This window comes from Triturus cristatus, chromosome 3_1, assembly GCF_964204655.1.
Source record: "Triturus cristatus chromosome 3_1, aTriCri1.1, whole genome shotgun sequence".
Taxonomy (NCBI): Eukaryota; Metazoa; Chordata; class Amphibia; order Caudata; family Salamandridae; genus Triturus; species Triturus cristatus.
The window spans coordinates 1,048,849,029-1,048,869,204 of record NC_140583.1 but is presented as its reverse complement, the minus strand read 5'-3'; the positions used below and the strand labels follow the sequence as shown (position 1 = coordinate 1,048,869,204).

The 20,176-nt window shown below is 42.9% G+C and overlaps 1 protein-coding gene across 1 annotated transcript in view; it reads left to right on the top strand.

The window, feature by feature from the left end:
- Nucleotides 1-20,176, top strand: part of LOC146861490 (uncharacterized) — a 63,193-nt gene that overhangs the window by 31,496 nt on the left and 11,521 nt on the right. Inside the window, exons 8-9 of the mRNA XM_085645814.1 lie at nucleotides 2,367-2,427; nucleotides 5,098-5,264. Coding sequence (XP_085501940.1) covers nucleotides 2,367-2,427; nucleotides 5,098-5,264 — 228 coding nt within the window. The remainder of the gene's footprint in view (nucleotides 1-2,366; nucleotides 2,428-5,097; nucleotides 5,265-20,176) is intronic.

Genomic DNA, 20,176 nt, shown 5'->3' with positions numbered 1-20,176 from the left:
TTTTTTGGGGGAGAATTTGGGTTACTCCAGAATTGATATATTACCCCAAAGGTCTTGAGGAAATCCTTAGGTAGTCTGCCACTACAGATCTCCCCGGGATGAGATATGTCAGAGAAATGTTTTCTGAATTGGGCTTAGGAAATCTGTTGAAAGACCCCTGGGGGTAGTTGCTGTTCCATTTCAGTTATTGATCTGAAATCATTTTTTAGATATGATTGTTTTAATAAACTCCCAACCTCATCAGCATTGTGTACATTAGCTGGCACATTTTTAATGACATGGAATTTTTATTGTGCAGAGTCTTTTCTAGATGATATTGAACCACATCTGGCCAGGAAACTCTTCATCCTTTTAAGATATGGTACTTTGCTTCTTTACACTTTTACTTCAAGATGGAAGAAGTCACCAGAACTCGCTGTTATAGGCTGCCCATCTTGTGGATATGCGCGAGAATCTGTAGCCCATATGTTGTTTTTCTGTCCTGCTTATAGCAGCGCGAGGGCTCGGTGGATAATTCCAATTTGCAGACGTTTAGGTGTCAGAAGGCATGTAGAGTTCTCCAGACTGATTTGTAACCCCCTATTGTCTTTGCAGTATTGAGGTTCTTAATGAGTATGTGGCTTGTAAGTAAGAAAATGGGAGTAGTTGCCTAATCAGATTAATTAGGAATATGTATGGTGAACAATTGATAAGGATTCACTGATCTGAAGATTTTAAATCATTTGTATTGCTCTTAGGAAATTGTGTGATTTTGTAATTTTTGATTTTTGTTTTTATGTATTTATTATTTTAAGAATATGAATGTATTTAATGATTGTATTTGTATGTCTCTCTTATGGCATCTTTTTTACCGAAATAAAGAATGTTGAACTGAACTGAGTACCAAGTAACATTTTCTCAGTAGTGTAACGTGCCAAATTCGGCCTTACAAAAAGCAAAACTACAAACATATCTAAGCCCTACATCTTAACTTCCTGTTACATACCTAGCTTCAATATCCCATCCCCAAAAATACTGTTTTTCCCTATGCTAGGACAAAGAAAAGTGACCTTGTTTTGCTTCAGTAGACACATCCCCTCAAGAGCACTTTACATCACACCAGCTATTTAACAACGCAGCTCACAGACACATAATGCTGAGGAAATCCAAAATGGCAGTTAAAAATACTGCCACAGGACAGAACCAGATGTATGTATGTATGTGTAGAAATATGTATGTATATAGGTATGTATGTGGTATTTCTATAGTGCAAACCTGGCCAAAAGACAGTGCTGTACATGGCTGAAGACAAGCATAAATCATTGAGTGCTAGGAGAGGATGCTGAGTTGTGGTCAAGTGATGCCTGTAGGAACCTAACAAAAAGTACAATTGATGGATAGAATGTTGAACAATGTCAAACATTCACTCCAGTACAGAGATCCTGGCCTAAATCCATTGTTTGTTTGCTGCCCAACCCATTCCAGTTTGGAACCCAGCCATATGCAAATCAGTCTTGACCCGGTTCCCCATGGGGACAGTCCAGCCTGCACTGCCAGGCCAGATCTTTGTGACTGGGGTTAAATGTTTGCATTGTTCAGCATTCCGCCCATCATTTGTTCCTTTTGCTTTTGTTGCCCTAAGTGGGAAGGGTTTGCCCAGACGTTGGTCCTGGGCTCACTGAGCCACTGGATTCAAGCTAGCCTGGTTGATGAGGAGTGATGCCCTGAAACTGGTCCTAGGATGCTAGTTTCCAGTCCAGGTAGGACCTGGCTTGGCTGTTGGGGCTGGACTGTTCCCGTGAGGAATAGAGTCAAGACTGATTTGCATATGGCTGGGTCCAAACTGGGGTGGCGTGGTGAGTAAAAGAACGATGGAGTAAACCCAGATCTTTGTGACTGTGGGGTGAATGTTTGCATTGTGCAGCATTCCATCCATCAATTGTTCCTTTAGTTGTATTAACCTAACAAACAGAGATTTAGGACAGATGCTTATTCGTATCCATACAACAACTACCACATATCGTTTTCACCTACCACTTGTTCTCACTACACCACTCTCTGGTCCCAGGTTTGGGATCTGAAAAAATCCCTGGTTGGTTACTGATACACTGGTGGAAATTGATTAGTAATGTTAATTCATAACAAGTCTCTCTTTTCCATTAATTGCAGTTCCGAAAAGGCAAAACCGAATTCTAGTACACACTTGAGAGATGAGGCCCAGTAACAAAGTGCCTGTTTCCCACTTTAAGGCAACCACTTGTGTTTATTTTCTAGCAAAATGTTTCAAATGTTTCTAGAGTTGCTTTGTCATGTTGTAACAAAAGACAGGTTCATGTACACGTACACATATTTCTTAAAGCTTAATCCCTTCTCTTCTGTCTTTTTAGATGTTTAGAAAGAGTCAAGATGAAGGACTCCATTTTCAAGTTGATGCCATTGACCATAATGGTGAGTTTGAATAGACTGTAAGGCGAATAAAATAGTATTTTTATAAAACTTTCAAAAATACCCTACAACCCTTTATACATATGTACAATATTATACGTGGCAAAAAAGGAGTGTATGATAAGAATAATGGATTACAGTCAACAGCTTACTTTATGGTAACTGCAAAAATAACAATTAAGATTATTTAGAAGTCCTTCTGTTAGAAATTGGGTTGTAGGTTTACAGGAGTATGAGTCCTAGTCAGGCAGCAACCATAATCCTAGTCAGTGTCAGAAGCAGGCAAACCCTAAATTAACCTGTGCTCCCCCTCTGGTAGCTTGGCACAGAGCAGTCAGGCTTAACTCAGAGTCAATGGGTAAAGTATTTGTGCAACACTTCAAACAGTAAAATAGTGAAAACACCACACAAAAAGATTCCACATCAGTTTAGAAACATAGAGATTGAATTATTAAAGCAAGACTAAAATCACAAACATCCCATAAGTAGAACATGTGATTTAAATTTGTAATGAATAAACTGTAAAATAGTGCTCAGAAGCAATAAGCGCTTACTTGGGATATCTAGTCATATCAGAATACAACAAAGTCAAAGATTCAGGCCAAACACGATGGAGGGCTGGCCAGATACAGGACCCCAGTGAGGCCCACTGAACAAAATTACCTTGGTCCTGGTTGTATCAAAGTCAAGGATGCAGAGTGCAGCTGCTGCGATGCGTTTGTGTCAATCCAGGCATCAGAGGCGATATGCCGGCCCTGATCTGTGCAGCAGCGGCGATGCATAGGCTTCAATGAGCATCGTTGTCAAGACAGATGTAGACAGGAATGCAAATACCTTGCACTGGGAAGAGCTTTGTGCAGTTGTGGTTCCAAAAGTGGTGTGTCGGGTCCGATCCACAGAGAAGAGGCGATGTGCTGGTTTTGGCCCACACAGTGGCGGTGATGCATCAATGCTGAACCATGTAACAGGGGCGATGCACCAGTTCCAATGCCCACAGCAGATGTGATATTGCGGTTCTGATCCGCACCCCATAGGCAATGTGTTGGTTCATCAGAAGATACATAGGTTCTGCTGGAGCAAACACTTTATAACCTCTTCCAAGGGTTCAAGACTAGGGTGGCACCACTTGGCAGGGCAGACTAACAGATGGCAGAGTGCAGGAGGAAAAGCAGGGTAGTAGTCCTTCTTCCTTGCACAGTATTCACAGGTCCAGAAGTGTACTGAAGTGGTTGTGTTAGAGGTCCAGTACTTACACCACGTTTTGCTGTTGAAGTGGGAGAGACTTCAAAAAGCTGCCTTTGAAGTGCACAGAGATCCTTCCATCCTGCCCTGGCTCCAAACTCACTACAGGGGGTTTGCAGCCCTTGTGTGGGGACAGGACACAGCCTATTCAGGTGTGAGTGAGTCTGGGTCCAGCACTGCCCTCCCATCATACCATGATGGCCCATTAAGTCACACTTAAACTCCCATTGTGTGTAGCTGTCTAGGGGGAAGCCCAGCTGTCACCCTCCCAGACATTTAACAGAAACAGGCAGCAGGCACTAAATAACTAAAGTAAGAAAATTAAACATTTTGAAAAGTAAATTGATTGACCGAGTACTGAACTATGTCAAAAGCTCACCATTAGTACAGAGATCTGGCCCTAAATCTATCACTTTTTTGCTTATACGCCACCCCAAGTTTGGGCATAGCCATATGAAAATCAGCCTTGAGCCTGCTCCCCATGGGAACAGTCCAGCCCGAACTGCCAAGTCAGGTCCTCCCTGGACTAGGAAAAAGCCTCCTATGGCCGGTTTTAGGGTATCACCCCTCATCAGCCACTATAGCTTGAATCTAGTGACATGGCAGCATGGAACCCACGTCTGGACAGCCCCATCTCACTTCAGGCCAAGAGCAAAAAGAATAATTTATGGACGGAATCCTGAACACTGTCGAACACTCAAACTTAGAACTTAAGATTTTAAAGTTTTTCAGATGATGTTGAAACTAGCCAGTGAGTACTAAAGATGATGAATATGTATTGGCTTCCTGAATGACCCTTCTCAGGGATCAGAGTCTTCTCTGAGTGACAATATTCTGTTCTTGAGATCACCTGAATGAATGTTGCTCCCGTATCAGCAAGCATTTGTTAAGGGAGTTTGGCACTCAACACTAATACATCTGTACCTGTAAAAGGGCAGTAAGTGTGTGCATGTTGAGTGCCATTACAAGTTACTTAGAAGTCAGATGTATTCCCAGTGTGCATTGTTCATGTCCTAATACCGACCTTAATTTGACACGAATGAAATGCATTATCCAGACAAGCAATGGTATCATATTTCTGTACAAATCGATTGTGCGTTGTCAATGCTGATTGGATGCCTTCTCTGTCACACACCTTGGCGAATCAGCCACTATAACCAGGAGTGTTGATCCAACACTACTTCTTCTAAATTTGTAATGTAATCTTAAAAGAGTGGGCAATAGAGCAAGGGAAGTTTTCGACTGATAGAACTATCATTGTCCTAACACAAAATCAGTAAATTCCTTTAAAGCATGCAAAGGTAAATTGAATGTTTTTAGTTGTTTTACCCTTACCACCCATCACTAAATTAAGTGTTTATTTCCAGTATTCACATATATTTCTCTGGCAACAAAGCCATATTCTGAGCTTACTGTTTTATTCTTTCACAGGTTTAACCCCATTACAGTATGCTGTTCGAGGGCAATATGAAGCGGTGAAAGAGCTTCAGAGAAATGACTTGACCATCGACACTCAAAAAAATCTCCTTCTCAAGAAAGATCGATTGTCTGAAGCAGTAAACTGCTTACTAAGCATGGGAGCAGATCCTCTTACAGAGGTAAGTGTAACTTTTACACACTCAAAGTTTGTGATTATATATAATGCATTCTTCAGCAACATATTCTTCCAGTCCAAATTAATTTAATATGTAATATAATTGTATAATTGGGGCTGTGAGAAAATTCAGGATTCAGCCTATGCATGGGTGTCTGTCACTTCACTACATCACACGTAAGTCATTACATTACTGCCAGCACATCTGAAATATTACTGCTATTACATTGGCACTTTGCAGGTAAGTTGAAATGTTTCTTTAAAAATACATATACACATATATTTATTACCTATTGGCAGTCGCCAGTAGGTAGTTATAGTTAGAACCTATTTTCCATAGGAAATCCGCAACATTCTATTTGGAATAACGTTGGTGTCGATTGATGAATCTTGGCGAAATTTTCCAAACTTTTGGCCAGCTCCGGTCCGCTCCTATCCTGAAAATTTCACAGTGATTCGTCAAGCGGGGGGCCGAGAAAAAAGGGGGGTCCCAAAACGCGTTTTCCCCATGCATTGTCCCATAGGACCTGTTGACGCAGCTACAGCCCGAAGTGCTGAACGGAATTATACCAAATTTGGCAAAGAGGTAGTCCTCAGTTCAGACTCGTGCCTTTTGCTTAAATGGTGTAAATCCGTTCAGTAGTTCCTGAGAAAATCAAAAGTAAAATCACATATATATCTGGGCGGAGCCTAACCACACATCTCATCGTGAGATCTGATTGGCTGTCAGCACTTCATCCAAGAAGTGTTGGCAGCCATCTTGGGACCAATATACATGATAGCACCTCATTAAAAAGCATTGCAGTTAATAGAAGGTTTTAAGACTTTAGTTACATTATAAATCATTTGTTGATGGTACCATACTCATTTTAGGAATTGTGGTGTGTTCTAAGGTGATTTTACCATGTGAAAAAGCCTTCTGCTGTGATATCATGAATCATGTTTGAGAGAAAACTATTTTCTCATGCTTTTCCCACAGAGGTTTGGAAGGTGATCTATAAGCTGAACTGAGAGCACATTTTCTGTAAATTCACATCATCTTTCTCAGTCATGTGAGAATGAAGTCTGACATTCTCAGTAAAACATGTACATCCAACAAGGGCAGAGACTGTCAGTTGATTCCTTTGTGTTCTACTGCAGCTTCCCAGAGTGTTCTAAAGAACAACTAGAGTGCTAACAGTCCTACTTATGACAAACGTATGGCACACCTGAAGCCATCTTGGTTGGAATAAAGTGGTAACTCTTAAAACATTTAATTTAAAAAGGAACAAAATTAGGTGGTTCATTTTGCCATAGAAAGTATGATTAGTGCTGCAGAAAGAAAAATTAGGGCACATTTTGAGTGACTTCTCAAATCCTCTTCTATTTCATAAAAAAATTCTGACATGCAGACTGAAACATGCACTTTCAATACCAGCAGCAGACTTCCCTGGTGAGCAGTAGCTTTACTACAGTGATCTAATAAGCAGCTAGAGTGCTAAAATTCTGAATTTATGGCAAATGTGTAACACATCTGAATGCCTTTTTGATGGAATCAAAGTAAAAAACTGAAAGTATTTCCTACTGAGGAGACTGTAGTAAATGAGGAAATTAGGAATCATCATAACAAATAAGTCTCCCAAAATGGCCACCAGAGACAAAAGAGCCCAAATGTAGCCCAAATATCACCCAGATGTAGCCCAAGTATAGCCCAATGACAGAATGTCCCAGAGTGTTCTAAAGAACAACTAGAGCGCTAACAGTCTTACTTATGACAAAAGTATGGCACACCTGAAGCCATCTTGATTGGAATAAACTGGTAACACTTAAAACATTTAATTTACAAAGGAACAAAATGAGGGGGTTCATTTTGCCATAGAAATTATGATTAGTGCTGCAGAAAGAAAAATTAGGGCACATTTTGACTTCTTAAATCCTTTTCTATTTCATAAACAAATTCTGACCTGCAGACTGAAACATGCACTTTGAATACCAGCAGCAGACTTCCCTGGTGAGCAGTAGCTTTACTACAGTGATCTTATATTTTGGCTTTATGGACTTAAGCTCAGCATTTGATTTTGTAAACCGTTCTCGCTTATGGTCTATTCTTTTAAATTATGGTTTGGATGAAGCCTTAGTCCACTTTTTGGCCAACCTCCATCGCAATTTGAAAGCCCGCGTACGAATAAACAATGAAGGCGAGGTTTCAAATGATATTTTAATTGGCAAGGGGGTGAGACAGGGCTGCGTCTTGGCCCCCCTGCTTTTTATATTATATATTAATGAACTGTCCAATTCCCTATGCAATCTGACCAAGGATGTTCCCATTATTAACAAGAAACCCATCCCGGCGTTACTCTACGCAGATGATGCGGTCCTTATGGGCCGCACCCCGAATGCTCTGCGCATTTTAATTTCGGGATTTGTTAACTATATGGCCGATTTAGGTTTGTGCACTAATTTTAATAAATCCTTTATAATGACCTGCGGTCCTAAGAATTACAAAATTTTAAAGATTACGATAGGTCAAAACACTCTAAAAAGCACTTGCACTTTCCCCTACTTGGGTCTGTTATTTTCTAATACCGGTTCATGGCAACCCCATGTCGCAATGGGGAGAAATAAACTTTCCAAATCTATTAACTCTGTTACCTCTCTTCACCAACCCCGCCAGGCCGATGTTGTTTCCAGCCTATTACAAGTTTACCGGACCCAATGTCTCCCAACTGGAACGTATGGAGCAGAAGTCTGGGGATCCTCAAATTGCTCAGAATTACAGAGAGAAGAGAATAGATTTTGCCGGAAGATCCTGGGAGGAGTTATTATTGCACCGACCTTCGTATGTCACAATGAATTAAAATTGCATTATATTGAGGATTTTATAAGAGCCAGACCTGCATTATTTTGGTTAAGGATTTGGCAAAACCCAGCAGCCTCCCTTTCCCGTGTGATCATTATGGATTGCTTGCAAAGTGAGAATTCGAGTCTAATCCCATGGATAAATGCGGTAGAAAGGAGCCTTGTGAGCGTCAATTATGGTCACCTATTTTCAAACCCCGACCAGATTGACTGCTCCCATAAAAATTTAGTGAGAAGGGCACTCTATCAACATTTCCATAATGAGAGGGAAAGAGCGCACTCACTGAAACAATCCACAATAAACTACTTAATGATCCGGGAATTACACACTGAATCTCTGATGTTACCCCAGCCCTATTTACGAAAAAAAATGGGCAGGTGGAACAGGATCTTATTATTTAGATTCAGGGACAGGAGCATTGTAAATCTTATCTGCTTCCCACTGGGCTACACTAAAAACCTGTCAAAATTAAATTGCCCTTGTGACCTTGGTGGTACCCAGAGTATGCTCCATTTTATTTTTGGCTGCTGGTTTTACAGGAAATATACAAAGTATTACCTAATCCCTTATTGCAGGAAACACAATCTGATTGATCACAATCATGCTTTTAGACACTTTTTAATGCTTGAATCAGATGAATTAATTTTTAGAGTCACTGGCTTCCTCAATGCAATTGTACGTTCACGCAGGTCTTTGAAAATCGAGTAATTTTATTTTGTATCTTGCACATCAAAGCCTAATTTACATAAATGTAATGCTTTGCATCTGTTTACATATGCATTTTTGCATTTTGAAGCCTAATTTGCACAAACTTAACGTACCATACTAGTTTACATATGCATTTTGCACTTTAAGGCCTAATATGTATAAACATAATGCAACATGTCTGCCTTGCTCCTATAAAACCAGAGGTTACATCTCAGCATATTTTTATATATTGTATGTATATGCATAGTTTAGTAAGAAAGTATATTTGTATTTTATTTGTTGTCTTTGTAAGTCATACTTTTTGTTATCTATCATAAATAGTGGCCCGAAATTGAAGTATCAAACTGTGTATTTTAACTTGGATCTTGTGCTTTTATGGATGATTTTTTGAAATCCGAATAAAGTCTATTTGAATTGAATTTGAATACAGTGATCTAATGAGCAACTAGAGTGCTAACATTCAGAATTTATGGCAAATGTGTGACACATCTGAATGCCTTCTTGATGGAACCAAAGTAAAAAACTGAAAGTATTTCCTACTGAGGAGACTGCAGGAAATTAGGAAACTTCATAACAAATAAATCTCCCAAGATGGCCACCAGAGACAAAAGAGCTCAAATGTAGCCCAAATATCACCCAGATGTAGCCCAAGTATAGCCCAATGACAGAATGTCCCAGAGTGTTCTAACGAACAGCTAGAGCGCTAACAGTCTTACTTATGACAAAAGTATGGCACACCTGAAGCCATCTTGATTGGAATAAAGTGGTAACACTTAAAACATTTAATTTACAAAGGAACAAAATGAGGTGGTTCATTTTGCCACAGAAATTATGATTAGTTCTGCAGAAAGAAAAATTAGGGCACATTTTGACTTCTCAAATCATAAACAAATTCTGACATGCAGACTGAAACATGCAATTTGAATACCAGCAGCAGACTTCCCTGGTGAGCAGTAGCTTTACTACATTGATCTAATGAGCAACTAGAGTGCTAACATTCAGAATTTATGGCAAATGTGTGACACATCTGAATGCCTTCTTGATGGAACCAAAGTAAAAAACTGAAAGTATTTCCTACTGAGGAGACTGCAGGAAATTAGGAAACTTCATAACAAATAAATCTCCCAAGATGGCCACCAGAGACAAAAGAGCCCAAATGTAGACCAAATATCACCCAGATGTAGCCCAAGTATAGCCCAATGACAGAATGTCCCAGATTGTTCTTAAGAACAACTAGAGCACTTACTGTCTTACTTATGACAAAAGTATGGCACACCTGAAGCCATCTTGATTGGAATAAACTGGTAACACTTAAAACATTTAATTTAAAAAGGAACACAATGAGGGGGTTCATTTTGCCATAGAAATTACGATTAGTGCTGAAGAAAGAAAAATTAGGGCACATTTTGAGTGACTTCTCAAATCCTCTTCTGATATGCAGACTGAAACATGCACTTTTAATACCAGCAGCAGACTTCCGTGGTGAGCAGTAGCTTTACTACAGTGATCTAATGAGCCACTAGAGTGCTAACATTCAGAATTTATGGCAAATGTGTGACATATCTGAATACATTCTTGATGGAATCAAAGTAAAAAACTGAAAGCATTTCCTACTGAGGAGACTGCAGTAAATGAGGAAATTAGGAAACTTCATAACAAATAAATCTCCCAAGATGGCCACCAGAGACAAAAGAGCCCAAATGCAGCACAAATATCACCCATATGTAGCCCACATGTAGCCCAATGACAGAAGTGTGCAAAACACTTATTTTTAGTGTATTTGCAGTTTTATATAGTGCACACTTGTCAGGTATTGGAGTGCTTTACATGAGCATTGGTTACATCACACAAGATCAAATTCATTTTGGTTGTAGACATGGGGAGATTAAGTGATTTGACCAGAATCACAGAATGTTGAGCTGAAGCAGAAACTCCAACCTGGTTCCCCAGTTGCAAAGTCTGCAGCTCTGGAAGTAACACCACATCCTCTCCCCTAGGTGCAACATTTAATCAAGTGGTCAACTGGATAAAAAAACATAAAGATTACAAATAATTTAAAAGTTCTTTGTCGCTATTTGAAAACTCAGAAAATATGTCCTCATTTTAGTTTTTTAGAGCACTAACCATAATTTTGATGCAAAGAAGACCCTGTCATATATGTAATTTCTAAAGGAAATACTCTAGGTATTACAGTTTTGATTACATCAAGATGACGTCAGGCGTTCCACACTTTTGTAATAAATATAGAATGTTAGAAATCTAGTTGTTCATTGGGAGACTGTTGAGAGGCAGAGTCCAGGGGCACAGACTCTGAAAAATGAAGGCAGGTAGGAGAGTGCAGATGCAACAATTTGACCACACTGGGCAGGCAGGAAGGGCAGTGGCAGCACAACAGACTATGGAGGGCAGTGGAAAGGGGTGCAGGGGCAACACACCAACAAAACAGGACTGGCAAGAGAGGCTGTGGCAATATAATAGACCATTGTGGGCAGAAGGAAGAGGCAGTAGTAGTACAACCATACATGCCAACAGACCCGTTTCAGCCAGGAAACGTCCAATGTTTTTAAACTCAAATGGGATTTATTTGATCTGTCTCCTGTCTACAATCTCCTCTTTTTCAATGTAACTCAAAGGGGAAAATCAATACCCCAGTTTTTTTCAAAATCTCCCTCTTACAAAGTTCAAAATGTTCGCTAGTATGGTACATTGGATCATGGTAGGCAGGAGGAATTGGGATACGGACATGGACTCGGATAACAGAGGACAGGAGGGACATGGAGAGGTGCACCAAACTGACCCTACAGGGCAGGCATCAGGGTTTTCAGCAGCACAATACACCACACAGCGCATGCGGGACGGGAGTGCAGCACAACAATCCATAGAAAACAATAGGGAGGGGACAGGACCATGCACATGGACAACAGAGAACAGAGGGGAAAGAGGCAATGGTAGCTAGCCGACCATAATGGACAGACAGGAGAGAAAGTTGCAGCATAACAGACCAAAAAGGGCAGGAGGGATGGATCAGGGGCATTACAATGGAACAGACAAGCCAGGAGGGAGGGAATAGGGGTCTGCACATGGAAACAGAGGGCTGGGGGCAAAGGGGCAGGGCAGGAGCAGCAAGATGACCATGGAGGTCAGGCAGGATGGGCACTAGAAACAAGACACACCATGGAGAGCAACAATGAGACTATGATGGCATACACACAGACCATGGAGGGATGGTGGGAGGGGGTCAGGGCAGCTAGCTGACCACACAGGGAAGGTGGGAGGGGCCGTGGAGGCACAGAAGACCATGCATGGCAAGCGGGAGGGTTAGTGTCAGCACAAAGGTAATGATGGGCAAGAAGGAGGGTGCAGGGGCATGCACAAAGGACCATGGAGGATAGAAGGGAGGGTCAGGACCTGGGCACAGTAAAGAGAGTTCAGGGAAAGGGGCCTCACAACAGACCGCGTGGGGCAGGCAGGAGGAGTAGTTGCAGCACAACAGACCAGGGAGGGCAGAAGGGTGTGGCAGTAAAAAGGACCATGGAGCACAGGAGGAAGGGGATAGGGGCATGGCATGTGGACAGGCAGGGTGGAGGTGGCAGGGACAGGTTATAGTCATCTGACAATGCTAGGCAGGTGGGAGGGGAGTGGTAGCTCACCAGAACACTCAGAGTAGATAGGAGTGGCAGGTCCATGGAACATGGTGGGCAAAAAGGATGGAGCAGGGGCATGCACAAAGACATCGGAGGACAGGGGGAAGGAGAATAGGGGCAGCAAGCTAAGCACAGAGGCTAAGCAGGAGGTCAATGATGGGCCATAGAATTGGGCAATGGAGGGCAGGAGGAGTGGACTGGTACATCATGCTAAATGAAGGGCAGTGGCAGCACATCAGACCATGCATGGCAGGAGGGAGGAGGCTAGTTCATGGATTCAGACAACAGAGGATAGGGAGGAGGTGGATGGGGCAGCAAGCTAACTGTTCAGTGAAGGTGGGTATTAGGAACTTTATTGTTTTTAAAATGTGTGTTTGTGCGAACTACTTAAAATATGAACAACTATGCAGCATAATCTCACTTTTATTCAGGAAGAAGAGGACGTTTGTGACTGTGACTCCGGGCTCACTTGGCAGAAACACCCCTTGACCCCCCCCCCCATCGCAAAATGTAATGCCCGTAAAAAGTGTAGGTGGACGCAGTGTTATATAGAGCACGATTGAAAATGAAAACTAGATTTAGTATATGGTATAAACTATGCACCAAAAAGTGTGATATAAGATGAACCGGGGCGTGAAATATAATATGCAATACATTGTGCGCAATGACAGATTCATTGGAGAGCGCGAGATAGCCCAGGCACTAGCGCTGCTATGCGATATGCGCCTTGGAGTGTAATATGCACAGGGCAGTGTTGTGTAACCTAACTAGTCTCTAAAGTTGTAATATAAAATATGTGCTGGGGACAAAGATATGGATCCCAGATTGTAATATGTATGGCATAGCGCCGTGCGTTATAACATAGGCATTGAGGAAGGCACGTTAGATGGAGCAATATAACCCGTGCGAAGGCAAGTGTGGCATGACATATTCACGGGGTGGTGTTACAGTGCACATGGGCTAGAGAGTGTCATTGCATACGCACTAGCTGGTGGAATACAACACAGAGGTGTGAGGCACTCGGCGGGCACTGGTGGGTGTAACACAGCATTGGGCTCAGCCAGGAGCACGCTGTGACTCTCAAGTGAGGTTCGGTGGATGTGTGTTTTATTAACCGTGAGGGGGGTTTCTTGCATAGTTTGGTTGAATTTTTGTCAAACCCCCTTTGAATGGCTTGGTGTGCGTGTATATTAAACGTGCCCGTCAATAGCTACCCATGTTTGTATAAATAAACGACAAGGGTGTCTACTTGGAGAGTACCCACCGGCGGGGGCGCCGGGATTAGGCACGGTAGGGTGTCAGACACGTCAGAGCTTCACTAGCGGTGTAAATACATTCCATGTGGATTCATTCTATGCATAGTCGCCTTTTAATGAATATCACGCAAATCGTCATGGTGATAGGTACATACGGTTTGTCCAGCATGTCCTAGGTGTTTCTATAAATATATATATTTTTAAAATAATAAAAATAAAGGCCGGCCCCGGGGGATGGGGTCCCCGGGGCCATAAGTGGCCTGAGGAGGGGGGCAACGCAGCCCCCTCCTAAAGATTTTTTTTTTAAAAAAGGTCATGACCCGGGGCTTGGGGTCCCCGGGGCCGATTAAGGCCTTGGGAGGGCCAAATTTATTTATTTTCAACAAAAAACATTAGGGTGTAGGGTGCAGGCCCTGGGGGATGGGGTCCCCAGGGCCAGGAAGTTAGAAAAAGAAGGGGGACCACACAGCCCTCCTTCTTAAAAAAATAAAATAAATAAAACACCGGCATCGTGCCGGAGGCCAAGCCCCCTCCTTGCAGCACTCTGCAAATGCGCCCCCTGGCCAGTTGCAAGTTGGGGAATTAATTCCCCGTCAATACTGAGGGTCCCTGAGGGCCAACTAGCCCAACAGGTATCTCCAGTATGTGCCAGGGAGCTGCGTTGCAGACAGGTGTTCTGAGGCCATGCCCCTTTTTACACCTATATGCAACGCAGCTCTGTGGTGCTTACTGGAGGTACCTAGTGGGCTAGTTTGACCCTAGGGACCCTTAGGATTCAAGGGGACTTAATCTCTCAACTTAGAACGGCCACAGGGTGCGTTTACTCAGTGGTGAAGGGTGTGGACGGGGCCTGAGGTGACGTGTGCAAACACGCCCTATGGCGCGTCTTAAATTGGGGAAATAATTCCCCTTCAATCCTGAGGGCCCCTGGGGGCTAAATAGCCCGCCAGGTGCTTCCAGTAAGTGCCACTGAGCTGCGTTACAGAGAGGTGGTCCAGGCCGTGCCACTTTTTACACCTCTCTGCAATGGCGCTTACTGGACGTACCTAGTGGGCTATTTTGCCCCTAGGGATCCTCAGGATTCAAGGGGACTTAATCTCCCAACTTAAAAAATGCCCACAGGGCGTGTTTACACAGTGGGGAAGGGAGGGGACGGGGCCTGAGGTGACGTGTGCAAACACGCCCTATGACGCGTCTTAAATTGGGGAAATAATTCCCCTTCAATCCTGAGGGCCCCTGGGGGCTAACTAGCCCGCCAGGTGCTTCCAGTAAGTGGCACTGAGCTGCGTTACAGAGAGGTGGTCCAGGCCGTGCCACTTTTTTACACCTCTCTGCAACGCAGCTCTGTGGCGCTTACTGGAGGTACCTAGTGGGCTAGTTGGACCCTAGGGACCCTCAGGATTCAAATGAACTTAATCTCCCAACTAAAAACGTTTACAGGGCGTGTTTACACAGTGATGAAGGGAGGGCACGGGGCCTGAGTTAACTTGTGCAAACAAGCCCTGTGGCGCGTTTTAAGTTGGGGAAATAATTCCCCTTCAATCCTGAGGGACCCTGGGGTCCAACTAGCCCACCAGGGGCTTCCAGTAAGTGCCACTGCGCTGCGTTGCAGAGAGGTGGTCTAGGCCGTGCCCCTTTTTACATCTCTCTGCAGCGCAGCTCTGTGGCGCTTACTGGAGGTACCTAGTGGTCTAGTTGGACCCTAGGGACCCTCAGGATTCAAGGGGACTTAATCTCCCAACTTAAAACGGCCACAGGGCGTGTTTACACAGTGGGGAAGTGAGGGGACGGGGCCTGAGGTGACGTGTGCAAACACACCATGTGGCGCGTTTTAAGAGGTAGTTTTAATCCCCTGCCCTATTATATACTAGGGGCTTACAGAGGAGGTCATGCTGATCACAGGGGGACCCCAACGCATAGTGTTCCCTAGTGTATGTAGGTGTTTTCACTGTATTCTGGGTGTCTTTTAACATAGCACTGGCTCTAGGACTGGTTAGTCAGACTCAGTTACCACCAGTATCCGTCTGAAAAAGTTGAGGGTACAGGATGATTTAGCAACAAGGCTTCTTTCTGCTCTTCTGTTTGTTCTTTCTGCACGTTATCCTTCTTCCTGCACTTTTCTTCGTCTTTGAGGACTTCTGTTGCTTCTTTCTGCATTTCTTTTTTTTCTTTCTGTGCGTTTTTTCTTCCTTCACATGTCCTATCTCTGTAGGCATAGTTAGAAATTAGCATTTAAAAAACCTTTGAAATTCACTGAAAAAAACCATAGGTTTCAGGCACATTATCGTTAGGAATTAGCATTTCAAAAACCTTAGAAATTCACTGAAAAAAACCATAGGTTTCAGGGGCGTTATAGTTAGCTGGACTTTTCACTCGTACAAAACCATTGAAATTCCCCTGTTATAGTTAGTTCAGCTAACTATAACTCGCGTGCCCGCAATGCACTGCTGATGACGTCACATATTACATCACTCATGACATGGTCAGTGACATCACTCATGACGCCACTCTGCACTTGCTCAAATTCCGTAGCACGGCCAAAAATAAGGTTTAGTTAAAAGGAGGTAAAATTTGCAGACAAAAACAAAATGTAGCAAGGTCTGGGGAGACATCTCGTCCTATGGGCATGTGCCAATATCAGATGAAGCAAATTGACTTTGTGGGAAACAGAGTAGCATCAGGCATTCAATCCACCGACCTCTCTCATTAGATTTTTTTTATTCTTTATTCAGTATGTAAAAATAACATAAAAGCAGAAATTTATCCTGAAAGGTTACAGGTACAAACATAAAGGATAAATAATTCATCCCTCAATCTAGAATCTACATAATACAATTCCAATAAATAGGTAAAAAGATACACATTACATAAAACCTGTCCCTCATCGATCTAATTCATCTACAGACAAGGAAACCATTTTTAAGACAATAGAGAGCATAGTAGCGAGAAATCAATGAACTTCCACTACCCATTGTATTCCTTTATCTATATGCAGCCTTAAAAAAATTAGTGGTACAAAAAAGTGTAAAAGCATCTGGGGCCAATTTTAAAAATAACAGGGCCACACATGCTTGTTTAAATCTGGCTTTCTTTAAAAGGCTCTTCAGGAAAAGGCTCCTAGGTTGTGAGTAAAATGGGCATAATAAAATGAAATGGAGGCTGTCCTGTGGAGACCTGTGGTCGTGGCCACAGGGCCCCTTCATCTCTATAGACGGTGTGAACCCTGCCGGTTCTGCCAAAACGTGATGCAGAAGATTCAACCTATACCGGGTCATTAGGAATCTATCATGTGCACTGCTTAAACAAGACAGGTATGGTTCAATGCCCTCGGCAGACTTAACTGCTAAATATTCTCTCACAGACGGCTTCGCTAACCCTCTGCCTTCCCGGAGCATTGAAACATGTTTAAAGAACCGATCCTTGACCAGGGCCTTATCTTGCCTACTCACTTTGGAAGGATTGGTGAATAGATCTGCAGATCCAATTTTCTCAAAAGACTCCTTCACATATTTGAGCCAGGGAATTTTGAGCCCATGATCAAGAGAAAGGCAATCTTCTATAACCTGCCTGCTTAAAGCCACCTCCTCATTTGCCCAAAAACGTTATCCCACAAACAAGGGGTTTGATTGCCATCCTGTCCTTGATGTAACAGACACCCAATTCCTCATGAACAATATGAGCTGGCGTGCTCTGGGGGACTTTTAACAGGTGCCGAAAATACATATTCTCTTCAATTTGTAGTTGGTTAGCCTCAATAAATCCCCACACCTCGCTTCCATACAGCACTGTAGCACAGCACATGGAACTGTCTCAAAATCTGCTCTGGGGACCAACGTCCTAAACTATGTGCAAAATTAATTATAGACCCGGTGCATCTAGTCATAGCCCGGCACTTCTCTTCTAATAAATATTTAAAATGTAATCGGCCATCAAATAAAATCCCCAGATACGAGAGGGACTGTACCTTTCCTAAATGATGAGATCCAATTGCGTAGTTATAGGATTTGCCTGGCTTTTACCCAACTTTCATTACATATGATTTTGCAAGATTGTGGGATAAATCCAGATTCTCCATAAACAACACAAAGCCATCAATTAAGAGCTGCAGGCCTTTGGGGGTGCAGGCAAGGAGTACCGTGTCATCTGCATAAAGCAGAACAGGGATCCCCCGAGTACCTATCCTAAGGGTGTCCACCTGTAAAGTGCTTAGTGCATGATCCAAACCATTTATATATAGTGTAAACAAAAAGGGAGCTAATATGCAACCCTGCCTGACCACACTAGAGCACGTAAACGGTTCTGTTATGTTTCCCTCCTGACTGTATCTAACCGCAGCCGTGGTATTCAAATGCAAAGATTTTAAGATGTTAATGAGCCCCAGGTCCACACCGAGGCCACCCATAATTGCCCATAGTTTCCCTCGATTGACTCTGTCAAAGTCCGCGGTCAGATCCATAAATGCCAGATACATCGTCCCTTAGCTGACTATTGTGTATTTGGCCGAGATAAGGTACAGGTTAGGACATTGGACGGTGGTAGATTTCCCAGGCCTGAAGCCAAATTGAATGTCAGTTATGGCCCGATGCTCCTCTGCCAGTCAGTCAACCGGCTCAAAACCACCCGCCCTAATACCTTTGCTGACACATCAATGAGGTAAATTGGGCGGTAACATTGTGGGCTGTCCTTGTTACCTTTTTTTAAATTAGGAACAATCGTGGCTGTGGTCCAGGATGCTGGCATTACCGTATCCACCCCTGCGTTTATAACATTGGTCAGAATAGGCGCCCAAAGATCAACCTTACTTATAAAAAGATCGGGTGGAATCCCATCCGGGCCCGGAGCCTTATTCCTGGTTAAACCTTCAATTCCTATTCTTACCTCACCCAGTGAAAATCTTGGTGGGGATATATCCTGCTCCCAATGCTGCTCCTGCAGCTGGGCCGTGCTTGAATGGTGGTTATAAAGCTCTTGAAAGTACTCATGTTATTGCTCCGGCAGTATGTTATTACTCAACCCCGGTTTGTCGGCATCTTGAAAACAGGGGTTGTTTATGACTCTCCAATAGGTGGTAGAGTCCTTTAATTCCACCGCCTCAGTCAGGTCTTCCCAAACTTGTTTTTGTAGTTGACTTTTACGCCCTTGCCTGCCAACTTGTAATTTTTCCGACACAGGGTCACCCGGTCCCTATCTCTTGGAGAGGTCTTTAAAGAGTCTTTCAGCTCTCTTAGAGCGTGTGAACATTGTGGGTCAAACCATCTTGGGCTGTCCATTTTGGCCTTGTTAGCTGGAGCTCTCAACAAGCTATCAACTATTTGGGCAACACCCTTAAAGGCATCAACTAATTCTGCCTCTTCCACTTCTGGGTCTAGACACCTCTGAATAACATGTTCACCTTCTTTTAAGAGAGATCCGTAAAAGGCCTCACCATTGACCTGTGTCCATCGCAACCTCCTGCCTTGATCCGTGGCCCTAGCCACCGCACCCCCCACTCCAAGTGGTACCTGGTTGCGGCATACATCAGCAAGCGATAAGGCAAGAGGGTTGTGATCACTAAAGGCACTACAATCAATACTGAACCAAGTCACACAATTTCTAAGGGATGCAGAAACAAAAATATAATCAATAAATGAGGCACTTCCTCTACCTTTAAATGTGGGATGAACCATTTTATCCTGCTTAACATCAATCAGATCCATTGTGTGTGTTAACGCATACGTGTTTAAGAGGCCACTGAGTTCCCTTCCCTCCTTTGTATGTTCCATGTGTGGACCGTCCTGAAGAGTACAGGACAACCAATCCCCACGTGGTGCTCTTAAATTTGGGTACAGGTGGCAATGATAATCGCCTGCTCTGTCTCTCTCAAAGTGCAGTCGAATTGTTCCCTAATGCCTGACTTGATCTATACTGTGTTCATCTGAGCTGCTTTATTGCACGATGTAATGTGCCTGTATTTCGGTGCCTCAATAAAGGTTTTTGAAAAATTAAAAAAAAAATAATAATCGCCTGCTAAAACCAGCCGAGGAGCCATCAACCCTTGTTCCTCTGTCTGGATGAGTCTAGTATCCAGTACATGCAAGCTTGCGGAACCCTGTCCATTTGAATTAACATTATAAAAATTTATAAAAAGTAACCTGTAACATTTGTTAATATTTTTTAGCCCCTGCACGACTTCTGAGCCCCAAGCCAAATCTAACCAACTTCCCTGTAATGTAAGATCTACATATATAACTAGCCCTCCCCTGGCTCTCCCTGACGATGACTTACGTGCTGGGCAAAAGAAGGTTTTATATCTCTCTAAGAAAAAGTTGTTATTTACTGATTTCCAAGTTTTCTGTAAGCAAATTATCTGAAATTCCCGTATGTAGAGTAGCCATTACTCATTCTCAAATTTGGTGGATAAACCTGCTATATTCCAAGAGACTGTTTTTAATTGTCTCCCGTTTAGCCTTTCTGCACTAACAATTGCCTG